Below are 18,978 nucleotides of genomic sequence, written 5' to 3' on the forward strand. Positions count from 1 at the left end.
ATAAAATCTGGTTTCACCCCATAATTTCATGTCATTCTCAAATATTTCTAGTAAAAAGAAGGAAGATTTTATTCCTTTGCGACTGTTTCCATGATTCTCTATGGCTAAAACAGGCCTTGCAATAGATTTTATCAGCGATTTACCGGAATTATCCATGACTAAATTAGGATAATTGCCATTAGTTCCATTCTTCGAGAAAATGTTGATAAAATCACTCGAAGAAAGATTGGTAAGTTCCCATAAGAGACGGTAAGTTGAAGTTAACTAATAGTAATTTCATAAGAAAGTCAGGAAAAGTAAAAAAAAAAGTTCTAAACTTATTGCATCGGTACCAATTCAGTCATAAACATTTTAATTGAACTAATTTAGTCGAAAATCTTTTTGCATTTGTACCAATTCAGTCTATCTATCCAATTTTGACATGAAATTGCTAATGTGGATGTCGATGGTGGCACATAAGATGATAGACGCTAATGTGGATATTTTTTTAAATAGTATTTATTTAGATGAAGGCTCATCTTCGAGCGAGAAAACTGATTCAACATCCTCATCACCGAGGGAGATTCTAGTAGTCTTTACAGCCCTTGGTCTTTTACGGGACCCATAGGAGATAGATGAACAGATGCAACTCAAGTCGGCACCACAACCTTCAAACCAGATCTCTCCGAGCAGAAACCAGCATTACCAGTGGAAAGTCCTTCCTTTCGAACTCAAAACAGCCCCTTCACTGTTTCAAAAGGCCATGTGTAGAATTTTCCGGTCAGCGACGACGCGAATTATTATCCCTCGTAATAATAAGTCGTGTCGCCCGCCTCATCTTGTTGAAAACGTGTGTTGAAATAATTGACCATCTGTGGTCAAAGTGGTTGTAATTATTTTTGAATATGGCCTAGAATTTAAAAAAATACAAAAAATAACATTTGCTCTCTCTTTTTCCCCACTGCTTCATTGCTTCCCCTCTCCCTTCCTACAACTTTTCTAGGGTTTAGATTTGGCCAGAGTCTCATGGCTGCCGGCCCGCTCCTCCCTTGCTGTTGCCACCGGCGGAGTCGTCGACGCCTTGATTAGGCTGACCCCCATTAGCGGAGTTGCCGGGCATGGACTGAGTTCATGCTCCCAATAAGATAACCAAGTGAAAGACAAAATAAAAAACTAGCATGTAGTGTTAGGGGTGATGAGTTATAGGGTGAGCGGTTCCCATCTTGAAACAGAAACTGCCCACTGGTTCGGTTCTGTGGGGTTCCATGGAATCAATCTACCGAATATTATTTCAGGAAATATTTCGAAGAACTGCTATTAAATTTAGGATACCACAAAATCCATTCGGCCTAAGCATTACACTTGGGTCATAGTGAAGAGGATATATGAAGAAGAGAAACGTCCGCAGCAATTCAAGCTATTGGATCACCCAAAGAGCAAACCAGCACAAGAGCGAAAGGAATTAGGAAAGTGTGCCTCGCCCATTGCATCTTTGTGAGAATTTCCTGGTTTGTGCGTACCAGCAATTAAGTTCGATTAATAAACCAAAATCTCCATCATTATGTCAGACAGAACCAGTTCTATTGATCGCCCAGAACACATCCGAGAGGTCATATAAATAGGGCGTGAGACTTGAGTGAAGTAACTAGAAAATTGACAAACAGCAATTAGGGTTTTGAACTTACTGGAGAAGGAGCAATGAGGCCGGAGGCAACCGAGAGCGAAAGTGAGAGAGGGAGGCAAGGCCATAACTACTAGCCTGCGAGGGATGGTTGGAGGCGCCCCTGATTTGAGACCAAGAGTGAGACAACGAGATGAGAGGCGATAGAGTCGAGAGTCAAGACCGAGAGCAAGATGAGAGGCGAGAGAGTTGAGTCTTGAGACATAGAGCGAGATGACAAACTAGGGTTTTCATTATATACCTACACACACCAGTTCGGGTGAGCATGGAACCGGATTGGCACTTACAGGTTCCAATTTATTGCAATCGGGAGTCGAACCAGCCAATTCGGTCCGATTGGGGTGGTTCTTGTTCTTTTGCACACCCTATATACTTGATACATTCATATGCTAGTTTTCCACAATAGTAGAATTTAGTTTAGAAACTTATCATACTTTCCGCAGAGATTAAAACCGACATCAACCACGCAAACTGTCACATCGTTTAGTCTCCAAACGTTTCCAAATTGATCCATAGAGAGCAATAAATCAATTAAATGAATACATGTATATGCCACAAGGATTTGTCTCCAAGCATCTTCAAAATGATTCGTAAAACAAGTCAATCAAATGAAATTACTTCAGTTTTTAACAATACTAATCCACGCGGTTTATATATTCAAAATGTTATGTTTAATCAATCTATATTAAGTATATAAGAACGGGTAACATGTTAAAATGTCGATTACCATTGAATACAACCCATTATAATCACCCTTGCATTTGATCTACAGTAATCAATATGAGAAAAAAACTCAAAGTCTCACCTTTTCCAACGTTATTAATTTTTTTTTAAAATTTGTGCACACCACATGTTTGTGCCATTTTTGGTATTGGAAAGTAAATGGTCTTAAATTGACCAATCAAAATTAAGTATGAGGAGCCTTTTCTCTTCTTTAAATGTAGCGATGAGAATCGATTCTAACATTTGATGAATGATTATGCAACCTATTGACTTTTGACTACGTTTTATAACAATAATTTGGGTTAATTCCAAAAGATCGGCTGAGTGATTAAGTGCTTGTTTCCAATTCAATTGATCTCATGTTTATGTCACAATTTCTCTCATCAAAGCAACATTGAGGAACACTTTCCTACTTTGTAAGTGAAGTTTTATCAATTGACGGGGATGGACAATTTGAATACATTCATGGGAATCAATTGAGTAAAGATTCGGTTAGACCGCAACAGAAATAAAAAGGGAGGTTGTCATTCCATCTCATGGGATCCCAAAAGGTTAGTAAAATTGACTTATGGTGTCTAGTTATATATAAGAGTGTAACATTTCTTTCCTATGCCTATAGGATTTAAAAATATTTACTTTTTGATTTTGCTTTTCTTTCTGTCTTTTTGTCTTACGAGCAGTGACTAGCGAGGGTCACCAGAGCTCGCTATTCCCGACAACAACATCAAACTTGTGCACCGGCACAGACACCCGAGTCTTCCTTGAGCAGTCGTTAGACTCTTGAACAGATGTTGACGTCTCCGAAGCAAAACTTGTCAATGTCTCACCTTGAAATTCATACGGGCCACCATGCTTGATTCCTTTCATTATCACCAAGGCACCTCGAACAATCTTCAGAACTCCACCTTGTGAAGAATACCCGCATCCAGCTGAATCTAGGGCACCCAAGGAAATTAAGTTCGTTTTCAATTCTGGAACGTGTCTTACTCTAGTCAACGTCCTCACAATACCATAATGCATCTTGATTTTAACCTCACCAACACCCACAACATCGCATTCAGCGTTGTTCCCCAACCGCACTTTACTACTATCCGTGCACCGATAAGTAGCAAACCAATTCCTATTTGGTGTAGCATGAAAAGAACAACCAGAATCCATAATCCATCCGTCAAATGACAAATTCTCGGTGAGAGACAATACCCTATCGACACCATCGGAATCATCAGCTATAGCTGCAGCATCATCTGTAGATTCAACTCTAATTTCCTTACCCGTTTCGTTTTTCATCTTAAAACAATTCCTTCTAAGATGCCCTCTCTTGCCACGGTTCTAACAGATAGCATCGCCAGTCCTAGAGCGATTGCGTCTATTTGAGTTCATACCACTTCTACTACCACGAGTATCAATTCTTCCTCTATTTTCACCTACTAAAGTAGTAGATATATATTCGCCAGATTCTCTTCTACAGATGTTCTCACTTAAAATCAAATCTCGAATACCATCAAACGTCAAACTTGTTGACCCGGAGGAATTACTAACAGCGATAACGGTAGTATTCCAACTATCGGGCAATGAGGATAATAGAATCAAAGCACATACCTCATATTCAAAGTCAATATCAACTGAACTCAATTGACTAACGATCACATTGAATTCATTGATATGATTAGCAACAGACGCACCTTCGCTCATCTTCAAATTAAACAGACGTCGCATCAAATAGACCTTATCGATCGCAGAGGGCTTCTCGTACATATCCGACAGGGCTTTCATCAAACCCGCAATTGTCTTCTCTTTGACGATGTTAAACGCAACATTACGAGCCAACGTCGGTCGAATAACACCCGGCGCTCGTCTATCCAGCAATTCCCAATCAGCTTGCTTCATCATCTCTGGTTTCTCCCCAGGCGGGGGCAAGTGCGGCTTCATCGGATAGAGATAGTCTTCAATCTGCATCTTCCCGAAACCAAAGTTCTTCCCCTCAAATTTGTCGATTTTCACTTTTACTTCTTCTGTCGCCATCGATTCGCTTCAACTCGACAAACCTGGCTCTGATACCAATTGTTGCGCGGAACAAGCGATCGAACGATAAAATAGACAGAACAAGAAAATAAATTGGACACCGGATGTACGTGGTTCGGTCGTAGAGACCTACGTCCACGGGGAGAGCAGCAACGAATTCCACTATAGAACGAGCGATACACAGAGATTACAGACCAAACTCGAGTAACTCAAACACTCTCGGTATTTCCCAATCCCCAATTACATTCAAGAACGCACAGTCTTTAGCCCCAAATTCCTAACGAAATAATCTATCAATCTCGCAAAGGAATTAACACAAATCTAACCTCAAGATTTAATCGGCTTTAACACTTAAATTCTTGATGTAATTCTGCAGAATAAATCCCACGAGCAAGCACTCGACAAACGGTGCTTCAAGAACTCTGCATCAACTTTGGCACACCAAGCACTCACACGAAATTGGTGCTTCAAGGCCACGTACTAGTCTTCGTCCTCTGACTTATATTATGCATATATGTATCAATATATATTCCACTACAGAGTCCTCCTCAAAGTTGACTTCTACGTGGAGGAATCAACAGACCAAGATTGGCCTTATCACCTTTCCTTTCTTTGACCAAGTCCAAGTTGGATTTTTCAAAATTGCCCAAATCTCCAACGTAGATTCTCTTTTGTTTACTCCAACAGATAAGTTCTGTTATTGATCAAGATTTGAGATACACCAAATAGAGAATATATATTTCCACTGCAGATATTCACAATCTTGCACGCAGATTTTATATCCACAAAACATTTCCACGGATGTTGTCCACAAATATTCGATTCGGAATATTTACAATTTCGCTTCGGGCTCAAAACTCGAGACATATTTTAACAGATAGAGTTGAGAGTCAAGACCGAGAGCAAGATGAGAGGCGAGAGAGTTGAGTCTTGAGACATAGAGCGAGATGACAAACTAGGGTTTTCATTATATATCTACACACACCAGTTCGGGTGAGCATGGAACCGGATTGGTACTTACAGGTTCCAATTTATTGCAATCGGGAATCGAACCAGCCAATTCGGTCCGATTGGGGTGGTTCTTGTTCTTTTGCACACCCTATATACTTGATACATTCATATGCTAGTTTTCCACAATAGTAGAATTTAGTTTAGAAACTTATCATACTTTCCGCAGAGATTAAAACCGACATCAACCACGCAAACTGTCACATCGTTTAGTCTCCAAACGTTTCCAAATTGATCCATAGAGAGAGCAATAAATCAATTAAATGAATACATGTATATGCCACAAGGATTTGTCTCCAAGTATCTTCAAAATGATTCGTAAAACAAGTCAATCAAATGAAATTACTTCAGTTTTTAACAATACTAATCCACGCGGTTTATATATTCAAAATGTTATGTTTAATCAATCTATATTAAGTATATAAGAACGGGTAACATGTTAAAATGTCGATTACCATTGAATACAACCCATTATAATCACCCTTGCATTTGATCTACAGTAATCAATATGAGAAAAAAACTCAAAGTCTCACCTTTTCCAACGTTATTAATTTTTTTTTTTAAATTTGTGCACACCACATGTTTGTGCCATTTTTGGTATTGGAAAGTAAATGGTCTTAAATTGACCAATCAAAATTGAGTATGAGGAGCCTTTTCTCTTCTTTAAATGTAGCGATGAGAATCGATTCTAACATTTGATGAATGATTATGCAACCTATTGACTTTTAACAATAATTTGGGTTAATTCCAAAAGATCGGCTGAGTGATTAAGTGCTTTTTTCCAATTCAATTGATCTCATGTTTATGTCACAATGTCTCTCATCAAAGTAACATTGAGGAACACTTTCCTAATTTGTAAGTGAAGTTTTATCAATTGACGGGGATGGACAATTTGAATACATTCATGGGAATCAATTGAGTAAAGATTCGGATACCCCGCAACAGAAATAAAAAGGGAGGTTGTCATTCCACCCCATGGGATCCCAAAAGGTTAGTAAAATTGACTTATGGTGTCTGGTTATATATAAGAGTGTAATATTTCTTTCCTATGCCTATAGGATTTAAAAATATTTACTTTTTGATTTTTCTTTTCTTTCTCTTTTTTTTTCCTTACAAGTTGTGGCTAGCGAGGGTCACCAGAGCTCACCGACCGACGAGGCCAACGCGATCGCGAGCTAGGGCGGGCAGCAGGAGAGGCCATAGCGACATTCGCCCTCGAACGGCGAGGCTTGCCTTCCCAAGATCTGCGCAAGCTCCGGCGACCCTTGTCGGCCATAGTGGAAAGAAAAAAAGGAGAGAGAAAAAAAAAGGAAAAAAGAAAAGAAAAACTAAAAGGTATTATTAAAATTTGTCTATGTCGTTGTCGACCGATTAAATTGACTGATTTGACACAAATTCAAAATGTTTAAGACATTGACTGCTCGAACGACCCTTCCATATAATCAAATACCTATCGTGCGAAGGCAAAATCGTTTGATCATCGCAAACAGTTGCAATTTCTTCTTAGAGCGAGTAGAAGAAAAGTAGGCTCAAAGAAAGTATGAGGCATATTAGGCTTGGTACCTCCGGTAACGAAATGAACGTGTAACTTCGAGAGCTGGACTAATTTCATATTGGTTGGGGCAATTGAAGCTCATAAGCATCAGTGCCAGTCCTATAAGTCACATGGCATGGTCCAGTTGCGCTATGCGGAGTATTCTCTCCTCCCTTTGTATCATCGAGACCTTCGTGACGCTCAGCATCTTCCATTTCTGGATTGACCAAAGCTGCTTCGTGTTCTTGCTCTTTTCAGCTTGACACGTGAGGCATTCAGCATTAGAACCATTAGGAGGAACATTAGAGTACTCGCGGTGATTCTCCTAGGAGCATTGGATTGAGTATTCCGTGTACTCTCTGAAAAGGAAATGGACTTAGATTGTAGTGTGTTGGGAAAAGTACACTAGAAGTGTCATAACTTTTGTATGGCGTTCACTTGAGTGCCATAACTTTCAAAACGTTTGCTTAAGTGCCATAACTTTTAAAAATCGTTCACTTAAGTGCCATGTTGACGTGGCAGCCAGAAAAGTTACTGTAGACACCGGAAAAGTTATTGTAGACGCCGGAAAACTGACGTGGCATGCCGAAAAAGTTACTATAGCACTCAAGTGAATGATTTTTCTCCGATGTAGCACTTAAGTGGACGATTTATAAAAGTTACGGCACTTAAGTGAACGTTTTGAAAATTATGGCACTTAAGTGAACGCCTTGAAAGTTATGGCACTTAAGTGAACGCCGTACACAAGTTATGGCACTTCTAGTGTACTTTTCCCGTAGTGTGTTGCTACTCATGGAAGTTTGATGCCTGTTGGATGCAGCCCTATAGCAAGACTCTATACCGCCATTCGGGTAAGCTTTCTCCAAAGTCTTCGGCGAATGCAACTTAACTTCGGTGCTTAATGTCAGCGTTGAGACGCTTAATAGACCGAGTTCGCTTGAATGCAACTTTTCTTCTCTCTCTCTTTCTTTCTTTCTTTTTCTTATGTTCAGACAGTCACACTCATCTGTGTTCGCTCGATCTGGCCCTTCCCACCAAGAACAAGACTAAAGCCAAAAACGGAGAGGCTGAGAGAAATATGCTTCACTATGCAAAAGACTTGAGAGTACATAAGTCTGCATTGTATGTGCTGTAACAATTTGCTTCTGAAGTAACGCATGAGAGTTTCTGTCAACAGTTCGAAGTGTACTAGCGAGTTTTAGCCTCTAGATCTTGCCACGAAACCTTCTTGTCGACCTTTTTGTTACTCTTCGAGGTGCTCTTATACTTGAGTTGTTCTCTCGGTCGCCATCGATCAGCCTCTTCCATGCCCTCTGCCAACTTGTCCTTTTCAATTTCTCGTTCAAGCACGGGAAGTGAATGCTCAGAAACAGCTTTCGCAGCACTATTGTTCCACTCCTCAATGCCAGTATTTGCCACACCAAGAGCTTCCTTTGCTCGAGTACCACGAGATTGTAGCTCCATCAAGTACTGATACCTTGCTCTCAGGAAACTATCAACAGGCAAAAAGTTAGGTGATCCAAGTTATTTGATTTTAGATGAAAAAAATGCACATCGATACTGTAAAAATTGAGTAGAGGGGAAGGAAAAAGGAACTCACTGAACTTCGTCCAAAAGGGTTTGCTTCTTCTCCTTTTCTTCTTGCAACTTCTTCTTCTCGGGAACAAATTCCTATGATTTGTTACAGGATGACAAGGTATCGGTAGGCAATGCAACAGTAACATTAACAGACTCAAAAATGGTCTCTCGCACTCCACGAGTTGGTTAAAATCCAATAGAACTCTCAAGCCACACTCAAGCAAGTGGTTGAACATATCAAACAAGAAAATCTTTGTTTTTTGTGAATCTAGGGATAGCATCACTGTAATAAAAATCATAATTCCAAGCGAATTGTAATTGACAACTTGTTATAGTCACACTTTTCTTCAACTTGGACTCGCGAGATCAGTACAACATTAAATTAAGAAAATAAAGCAGACTCATCGATCGAATGTGAATGGCAGGAATTGACTAACCTTCTGCAAATCCTGATAGTCTTGCAAGAGATACTCATGTCTAAGCTTCGCCCCAACTTCAGCACTAGCCGGGATGAATTCATGAGGATTCTCCGTAACCCTTTTCATGTTTCCCCCGTTCATGAAGAATTCAACCAAGGAGAGATAAAAGGAGAAAAAGATCCGAACTTTCCGAGAGAGAGAGAGAGAGAGACGGCGAGAGTGAAAGAGCCGCACTCAATGAGGAAAATCAGGCCCCTAATAGGAGACAACAAGCCGTGTAAATACAAAGAGACGAAAACGCAGAAAGCGCTCTATATTGGGAACAAACGAAGAAAAGAGAGGAGATGAAGATTGAACGGAGAATAGAGACGAAGAGATCAGAAAGAAAGAATATAATTACCCGGAGAGAGTCATGAAGAGGTTTAGAAGTTGAAAAAGGAAAGAATGCGAGGGCAACTTCCCATGAAGAGGTTGTCTTCAGTGGCTTTCCATGTTTCCTACTTTGTTCTCCAGTTGAGCTACATTTCTGATCAACACAGATTCCCGTGCAGACGACCCATGAGAGAGAGAGAGAAGGCGTGTAATACAAGTTCTTGAAGCAGTACTGCTCTAAAGCGCTCTTTTGCTTTCCGAATCTCTGTCTAATTTGACCGTAATGGATTCGAAATATCTAAAACTTTTCGAAAACCAAAACCAATAATTTGCATATTATTTTTTAAATCACTTGTAAAGCTCAAATTATTATTTTTTTTTGTAAAAAGTAACGAAAATTATCCTTAATTTTCGCCCCATTACGACTTACCCTCCTTTATTTTAAATTGTAACACTTCTCGTTCTCTAACAAAATTCTCTTGCTATTAAAAAAAGGTCAACTTACCCAAAAAAAGGCTCAAATTTTATGGGATGACAAGGCATCGACAGGCAATGCAACAGTAATATTAATAGACTTGAAAATGGTTTCTCACACTCCACGAGATGATTTCAATTAGAGGTGGCCAAATGGACCCGTGGGCTCGAAACCGACCCCGAACCGGCCTGTTGACCGGCTCGGAACCGGCCCGTTGACCGGGCACACGGTTCCAACCCGGAACCGGAATCGGCCCTCAAGGGGCGGTTCCGGTTTGTAAATTGTTGGAACCAGCCCGGAACCGCCGGTTCCAACCCGGTTTTATAAAAAAAAAAAAAAAAGGAAGTAAGTTGGGTGAAAAGAGCAATTGGGCCTTGGAACCGGAACCGGTGGTTCCATCGAACCGGCCACCACTAATTTCAATCCAACATAACTCTCAAGCCACAACCAAGAAAGTGGTTGACCATGTCAACCAAGAAAGTGGCTGCCCATGTCAATCAAGAAAACATAATAGCATATTAGGCTAAAATTACAAGTGACATACCGCTTACTAGCTACGAGGTAAGAACTCGGAATCTTTATTTTTCGTGAATCTAGGGACAGCATCACTGTAATAAATATCGTAATTTCAAGTGAATCGTAATTGCCAACTCGTTATGGTCACACTTTTCTTGAAATTTGAATCGCAAGATTTTTACAGCATTGAATTAAGAAAATAAAGCAGACAAATAGATCAAATGTAGATTATAGGAATTGACTAACCTCTTGCACATCCTGATAGTCTCGCAAGAGATACTCATGTCTAAGCATAGCCCTAACTTTAGCACTAGCCGGGATGGATCCGTGAGGATTCTCCATAACCCTTTTCTTATGTCCTCAGATCATGAAAGAATTCCACCAAAGAGAGAGATAAAAAGAGAAAAAGATCCGAACTTTGAGAGAGAGAGAGGCACTGCGGAACCAATGACGAAAATCAGAGTCCTAATAGGAGATGATAAGCCACGTAAATACAAAGGGAAAACAAGGCGGAAAGCGCTCTACTTATAGGGAAAAAAACGAAATAAAAGGCAGAAAGCACCTCAATTAGATTATGGCAACGCCCCAAATACAATTCATTGAGCTTCTTCACGTTTGATAGATCAGGAAATCTCTCCAGTAGCGGAATTTCTATGAGCTTCAAAATTCTGAGACTCGCCAAGCCTTCAATGCTTTGAACATCGATTAGATTAGGGCAGTCCACCAAATGCAGAATGACTGTTCATCATGGAAAAATTGGTGATCTTAACTTCCAGGGGAAAATGATGCCATGAAAGCCATCTCAACTTGGAAAGCATAAGCGTAGTGTTTTGTAAATTGGCTGGGAAATCATCTGAAGGCCAGTTATCCTTGAAAACCCTCACTTCAGGGGATCTTCGATTAGACGGCCTCTCAACTTCTTTGTTCGCAAAATAAGGGTCAAACTTTCGGCAAAGAGCTTCAGTTTTTTGTGGCCCCTGTGATAGAAAAAAAGGGCAAGTATATTATATCAAACTAGTAAAATAATCTCTCCGACCATGAAAAACAAATCGAAGCATTAGCATAACGAAAAAAACAAGTTATAACAGTAATCATGAGAAAATAAATAACTTTCCTTAAATAGATTGAGCAAACAATCACAGTGAAAAGGCATGAAATTTGTCATCTTGATGGGGATAAAGTAATCGAAATACTTTCTTATCTTTACCCAAAAAAAAAAGTAATTGAAATACAAATTTACCTTCGTTTCCATCACCATGTCAAAACCTTCCTCATGGTTCTGCAACCGAGTCTGTTTCTTTTTGTTCCTCATTACATATCGACGAACATGCATTCATAGCTTGTTGTCTTCGCTGATTTATATCAGAGACATTTTCTGGAGGACCTCAAGACCTTCCTCTGGGAAGAGATTGGGATCATTCCAAAGGTGGAGCACGATCCTTCGATCAAATCCAGTGAAAAAACAAGCTATGTCCAGAAAGATATGCTTTTGCCAATCATCCTAGACATCATAACTTATTTTCAGTTGTCTTTATACTTCATTGAGAGGAACTTGTCTCAACTTCCTCAATATCACATCTCCAATATCTTTGCTTCTCTGCGGAAGCAGTTTACCTATAGCCTCAAGAGCAAGAGGAAGACCTCCGGTACTTTTGACCACTTTTGTGGAGAAAGCAACATAGTCGTCCGAAGGGTAATCTCTTCCAAAAGTACATTTGCAAAAAAAGTTGAAGAGATTGATTGAAGTTCATGCTCATAAGCTCATATGGAGAACAAACCTTAGGAACATCGACAATATCCTTATTTCTACTAGTTATGATAATACTACTTCCTAAACCGAACCACGTAAGTTTTCCCATTAGTGCATCCCAATGGGTCATTTGATCAACATCATCAAGTAGCACGAGAACTTTTTTACAACACAACCTTTCTTTTATTTTCTTAACTCCTCCTTCAACATTGTTGATGATTGACCACTATTTTTTTAGTACGTCAGAGATGAGTTGATTCTCAAACCTTCGATGCCCTTTAGCTCTGAAGTTCCCCTAATGTTAGAAAGGAAGCAACATGCATCACAATGATGTGACAGCCGGTTGTAGATGATTTTGGCAAGAGTAGTCTTTCCTACACCCTCCATACCATGAATTCCGAGAATTCTTGTATCCTCCAAATCAGCACACATCATTGTATCTATTTCCTTCACATGATTTTCAACTCTGACCAAGCAATCTATCACCAGCAGATAAGCCATTTTCAACTCATCTATAACCTGCTGGGCAATCTCCTCTACCAGTTCTGCTTCACCTCTAATATTATAGAACGGAAAGGGAAAACATAATTAGAAGAACAAGGTAATATTATGGAAACACTGCACCAAAATGACAACCTAGAAAATGACATACCTATTCTTCTTTGAATTATCCCATCCTTCCAGATTAGCAACGTGGTAGAGAGCAGCTTTCCACGTCGTGATGTTGGCACCAAATTTCTCCTTATGTGAAAGAAAGGCTTCTTCATAAGACCCAAGTTGATGACGGACCTTAGCCGGAGTAACGTCACAAAAAAAGGGCATTGCCTTCTGTCCCCTTGTCTTACTACACTCCACCATTTGGACCAACTCATTAAGACACCATTCACTAGAGGCGTAGCCCTTGAAAAAGACGGGAATTGCAATTTTTGATTAGTTGATAGCTTTGAGCAACCCAGGACCAAACTCCTCTCCAGCTAGGAGCTCTTCATCGTCCTTGAATGTGTGGATTCTAGCACCTAACAACCTAGTATGGAGTATGTTTGTGATGCCTGAGCGAGCATCTGCCCCTCCAAAACTCAGGAAAACATCGTAATCATATGCAGATGACATGGAGGTTGATGACGGTGAGCTGTCTTGCTGGTGTAATTTTTCCTGTTTCGGTAGCATCATATCAGGGAATTGCACTGAGCTGGAGACACCTGCAGCAGTAGCTTTCACACTGCCATTATTGACAGCCGATGAAGACGTTGATTCGCTGATAGAAGTTCCCTTCATGTTTGTTTCTCTCACAACTGCTATTTCTTCCCCCACCACAAATTCTGAGTTTTCCCCTGTTTTACAAAAATGTTTAGCAATAATGACCATGAAGAGAATTCAGGCACTTGCAGAACGCCAGACACCTTTTAGGGAATTTATTTCATTCAATAGGAATTTCCTTAAAGTATCTTTGTCCCAAGATAAAATGTAGAATTCAAAAACAGAGGCCATTAATACTAGCTCAATGAAATAGAACACTAAAGCAAAATTAAGTAGTTTTTTTTTTTGGTAAAGTAAAGCAAAATTAAGTAGTTGATCCATTCAGAATTCAAAGGTGGAGTTTGCTACCGTGCCAATGTTGCACTTTCAAAATATCAAGAGATTAATATTGAACATTTAAAGATCTTACCATAAACTCTTTCAGAAATTTCTCAAACCCCATCTTGTGGTTTCCTGTGAAAAGTATATGCTGGGTAAGGCCATCGTTCACCAATATTAAATCAAATTTCTTCAAGTCAAGCATCTTGAAAGAGCCAGAGTAGCACTCACACCGTGAAAGGAATTCCAGAATTCATCCTACTATCCACTAGGCAGCGGAGGTCTTTCTACCAGTCTATAAATCAACTCACCTTGTGTACATATCGTCATTCTCTAGGAATAAGCCAAGAAGATGTGTTTGTTGCGCGGAACATACGATCTAACAATAAGTAGACATAACAAGAAAAAAAATCGGATACCGGATACACGTAGTTCGGTCGTATAGACTTACGTCCATGGGGAGAGTAGTAACGAATTTCACTATAGAACAAGCGATCCAATGGAGATTGCAAACCACGCTTGAGTTACTCAAACACTCTTAGTATTTCTTAGCCCCAATTACAATCAATAACGCACACAATTTTTAGCCCTACAATTCCTCACTAAATAATCCCTCAATCTCACAAAGGAATTACACAAATCTTACCACAAGATTTAATCGGTTTTGACACTTGAATTCTTGATGTAATTCTACGAACAAAACGAAAACCCAATGTCAAGCACTCGATGAAAACGGTGCTTCCACAATACATATATTGCATGTATTGAACACACATCAAAGAGCCTACAAGTGAATATGTTTATAGTAAAAAACACCTCCTGTTGCCAGCTCCAACATCAATCAGGATATCATGTGATTCGGTCAACTGAGTCCAACTTGGACTTTGTTTGGCCGACTCTAACAACGAAAGGATAATTCCATGGGTTCAAAAAACAAATTTCATCCAATCTTAACCTTATCTCCACATGAAAACAATATCCATTATGTTTAAGATTTATCCTTTAATTTTCAAGATCAAGATATATTTGTTTTTGAAATTCATATTTTTCCTTCGAGATCAAACTCGAGAAATATTTTAACAATATCCACCTTGGCTCAACGTTTGGGCCAAATCACAATCGCTTCGCTAAATATTCAAACTTCATTGCTACTACTCTCCCACAGCCCCCAAAAGCTCAACCGCCACAGACATAATCCAAGTCCAAGCTGCGCTTGAACTTCGCCATAACCGTGAACCTCATTAGAATACTAATTGCACATGCATCTTTAACTCCTCCACAAGGACTTTTCGACATAACCTCCTAAACCATAGATAAAGCAAAACCACCGTTGCATCCATATCTGTCGGGAGATCAAATACATATCTTGTTAATATCAGCAGTTACACCAACAATTGGCTCTACGGGCTCCATCTCGCTATAAGCACCATCTGCGTCGATTACTTTGTTAGTACTCGCTACCTCAAGAGTTTTTGGTTGCATCTCCACTTCAAACTAAACACCATCTATATCCGTATGAACACTACTATAATCACTCATAGTCAGAAATACTAAAGGTTTGTCAAATGTAACTTCTCTACTGATAACAAGTGAATTTAATTTCGGGCACTACAACCAATAACCACGTTCACCTTGTACATAGTCTAGGACCATGCACTTTCTTGCCCTTCTATCGAGCTTACCATCATTAACTCAAACATAACATGGGCAACTAAGCATTATAAGAATAGAATAATCAGCAACGTTACCCGACCATACTTCTTTTGGAGTCCAACATCCAATTGTAGTTGATGGAGATCTATTCACCAGGTAGCTAGCCATACTAAGCGCATCCGCCAGAAATTTTCTAGTAATACTAGCACTAGAGTATTTTATGGGCCGTCTCTAGTAATGTTATGCTTATCAACTCTGCAATATGTTGTGGTTCATTAGCACTAGTGCGGTATCTAATTATATCTTCATTCATGCAGAATTCTTTTAACAGCTTCAAGCAAAACTCCATGCTTTTATCGGTTCGCACATGCTTGATCATTTTACCAATCTCATTTTTGATCAAAGCTCTCAACCGCTTGATCCCGACAATAGTATCGAATTGTGCCTAAGCACAAACATCCAGGTCTTCCTCAAGTAGTCATCAACAACTGTTAACACAAATTTGGCACTTTTACTCAAAGGAAATCGTGAAAACCTGCGAACTTCTAAGTGAAGTAATTTTGCAATTTCCTTGGTTCCTCTAACGATCGTACTAAATCGCTTTGTTGTCAATATATTGAATACAAGCTATTTTCTTTAGAAAAAGTTTGTTGTCAATATCTTGAATATAACTCAAAGGATTGGACAAGTTTGGGCACTTACGAATATTTGCTTTGCTGTTTGGTCAACTGCGTTCAACTTGGGATAATTACCGAAAAAATTCGTAAACCTATTGTGATTGTACCAATTCAATCATAAACTTCTTTTTTTTTTTCCAATTCAGTCCTAAGTCTTTTTTATTTTTTCAATTTATCCCATTTGATTTGCTGACACTAATGTGAATTTTTTAACAATATTTTATTATTTTAAAACTATTTATGATCATTTTCTTTCCTTTTCTTTTCTTTTCTTTTCTTTAGTTTTTTCCCTAGCCCTTAGGGCTAACGAGGCTGCGAGAGGCCTCGCTTTACAGATCTAGCAAGGGCTGTCACCTTCGCCTTGCCAAATCTAGCAAGGGTAGTGATGCAATCGCCCAGTGTTGGCAAGGGCTTCCTAGCCTTGAGGGTTGGGGGCAAAAAACTAAAAAAAAGAAAACAAACATAAAAATTTCAAAAAGTCATCAAAATATTATTTAAAAAAAGTCCAAGTCAATGCGGGTAGTGCCACGTGAGAATTGGCTGGTCAAATGGATTGAATTAGCACAAATGTAAAAGGTTTAGTGCTAAATTGACCAAAAAAAAGTTTTATAATTGAATTGACACAATTGCAATGTGTTTAGAAATTTTTTGGTCATTTTCCCAATTCAACTTTCCTTGTTGTTTTGGGGCATATAGTGGTAGCCAGTTAGGGTAGTAGCCATTATTAGGCTCAACAAATAGCATCGCCTTTGTAAAATCCCGAGAATGAAAAAAGAAATAGAAAATAAAACTTAACGCCAAGTATGTAAATATAATCTAGGAAAAATTTCAAATAAGGGCTCCAATTGCCTCATTTTCTTAAATAAGAGTTTGAAGTTGACCTTTTTTAAAATAAAGGCATAAAGTACCTTCATTGTCTTAAATAAGGACCTGAAATGGATATTGTCTCAAATAAGGGTCCGAAGTGGTCATATCCGTATAAAAAAAAGGGCTTCACCCATCGGTTGATAGGACATTTTCATCATTTTCTTTTTTCTATATTTTTACTTTTTTTTCAAAAAAAAAAAACAAAAATTGTTTAAAAAAAAAAAAGAAAAGAGGGCGGTGACCCTTACCCGGATCAGAGAGAGGGTCGCGACCCTCACCCAACGTAGGCCCTCGCCTCTCGTTGGTGAGGTTGCCAGCCATCACCGCCGCCCCATTGTAGTTGGGCCAATGGCCACAAGCGGGAGGGCAGCCCCTCATGTATGTATCTCTTTTTTCTTTTAATTTTTTAATTTTTAATTTAATATAACTAAAAATTAGCTTAAAATTAATTATATGTTGACGAAAGCACCCTTGATCGGCTGAAATATTTGGTTGGCTGATCGGCTAGCGAGGTCGGGCCCTTATTTGAAATAGACATAGCTACTTTAGGCCCTTATTTGAGATAAAGAGAGTACTTTGGGCTTTTAATTGAAACAAAATTTATTTCAAACTTTTATTTGAGAAAATGAAGACACTTGAGGCCCTTACTTGGAATTTTCCCTAAAATCTATCAATGAGCCAACCTAGCACAACCTTAGGTTGCGTTTGGTAGTCTAGATTTCTAGCCAAGATAGGATTGGATAGGATAGGATGTGAAATTCAGAGATTTTGTCATATCATATTCACTGTTTGGTGAATTGTGGTAATAAAGTTAGATATGTGCATATCCTATGTTGTTCATTGTTTGGCATTTGCACATATTGATGTAAACAAACCTGAAAATGCACAAACAGAAAGTATAAAAATATCTCATAATTCACTTCCAGCTCTAATAAGAAAGAGAAAATTTGATCATTCACATTTACAATTACAAATTTTTTTTTTTTTCGTTACTCGTGGTTAAACTTTAACATGAACCATAAAGTTCCAGAGAAGAATGAGTTTTGAATCTTTTTTTGCTTTTATAAACTTTTGATGTGAACCAAAAACCTACTATCGAGAAAAAGTTTCGATTCTCTCGCCATTTTCGTAAAGTTTTAATGTGAACTAAAAAGCTACAACGGAATGCTGAAACTTCAAGATGAACTAGAGATACATAAGAGAAGGGGATGGAGATTTCTAGGTTTTTTTAGAAATTTCATTGTTCTACTTTTTCCAAGAATTAAAAAGATCATTTTCAAGTTCGAATTTGTTCATTTAAAATATGGTTCTTCGACTTCATTTTTATTTACTTATTTTTTTTTATTTTTACATATCTTTTTTTCATTATTTTTATTCCGTTCCATCATTTCTTAATAAAAATTTTATTGAATAATAAACTATACTACCATACTTAAAATATATAATGATATGGATATGAAGTGTGTGTATGCACAAAATTTATATTATAAAGAAGAAAGAAACTCAAATTTATAAATACACACAGGTATATGCAAAAATTTTATTTTTTACTTTTATGTTAGCATTCATATTAGAATTCAAATATAATTCAAAATTAATTATTATTTTATTTTTATTTTTGAAGAATAATGTTATTCGAAAAAAATATCTTTATATCATATATATAAGAAATCCTATCCACTCTTATCTCGCTTCCCCATGGGATAATTATATCCATGCTATATCTCCTTTTATCTTGTCCTGGACGGAGCCAAAAATAGGATAGGATAAATCTTATCTTATCCTGATTTTTATATTGACTACTAAACGCAGCCTTAAAGTTTTTGCTTTGTCCCACGAATTACCCATTTCCTTTATTTGGCTCCTCATATGGATTCCATCCCGTGAGAACTCTCGATAGCCTTAAGCCATCTGGCAACCTTCGGCACATGAATTCACACAGCCTTCGGCTTTCTTGACATCTGGAACACGAGAAGTACATAAAAACCATTTGAAATTTTGAATGATCGAAAAATAATAGCAGCAGACAATTAAAAAGGGCTTTTATTAGGCAAATTGCAAGTCAATAGGATGGATTTTTACCGCTAGGCGACGACTAGTGTGTCTAAATTTTAATTTAAGTGACCTCAAGTTATTTAACAATCACCTG

The 18,978-nt window shown here is 38.4% G+C and overlaps 2 protein-coding genes across 2 annotated transcripts in view; both read right to left on the reverse strand.

Annotated features, from left to right (window-relative positions):
• The window catches only part of LOC115755587 (F-box protein At3g07870-like), a 188,905-nt gene that overhangs the window by 82,405 nt on the left and 87,522 nt on the right, over positions 1-18,978 (reverse strand). The window lies entirely within an intron of this gene.
• Positions 7,075-9,159, reverse strand: LOC125314873. Its single transcript, XM_048278129.1, has 5 exons — positions 8,963-9,159; positions 8,548-8,618; positions 8,137-8,439; positions 7,942-7,993; positions 7,075-7,272 (listed from the first exon to the last, which is right to left on the reverse strand). Exons 1-5 carry the CDS (start codon positions 9,083-9,085, stop codon positions 7,075-7,077), a joined length of 747 nt encoding a protein of 248 aa, XP_048134086.1. The 5' UTR covers positions 9,086-9,159.

The sequence above is a fragment of the Rhodamnia argentea genome, chromosome 4, assembly GCF_020921035.1.
Source record: "Rhodamnia argentea isolate NSW1041297 chromosome 4, ASM2092103v1, whole genome shotgun sequence".
Lineage (NCBI taxonomy): Eukaryota > Viridiplantae > Streptophyta > Magnoliopsida > Myrtales > Myrtaceae > Rhodamnia > Rhodamnia argentea.

Coding starts and splice junctions, on each gene's coding strand:
- LOC125314873 (XM_048278129.1), bottom strand. CDS start 9,085: ATGAACGGGGGAAACATGAAAAGGGTTACGGAGAATCCTCATGAATTC. Junction 8,619..8,962: donor ACTATCAGGATTTGCAGAAG/GTTAGTCAATTC, acceptor AACAAATCATAG/GAATTTGTTCCCGAGAAGAA. Junction 7,994..8,136: donor CTAGAGGCTAAAACTCGCTA/GTACACTTCGAA, acceptor TTTTGGCTTTAG/TCTTGTTCTTGGTGGGAAGG.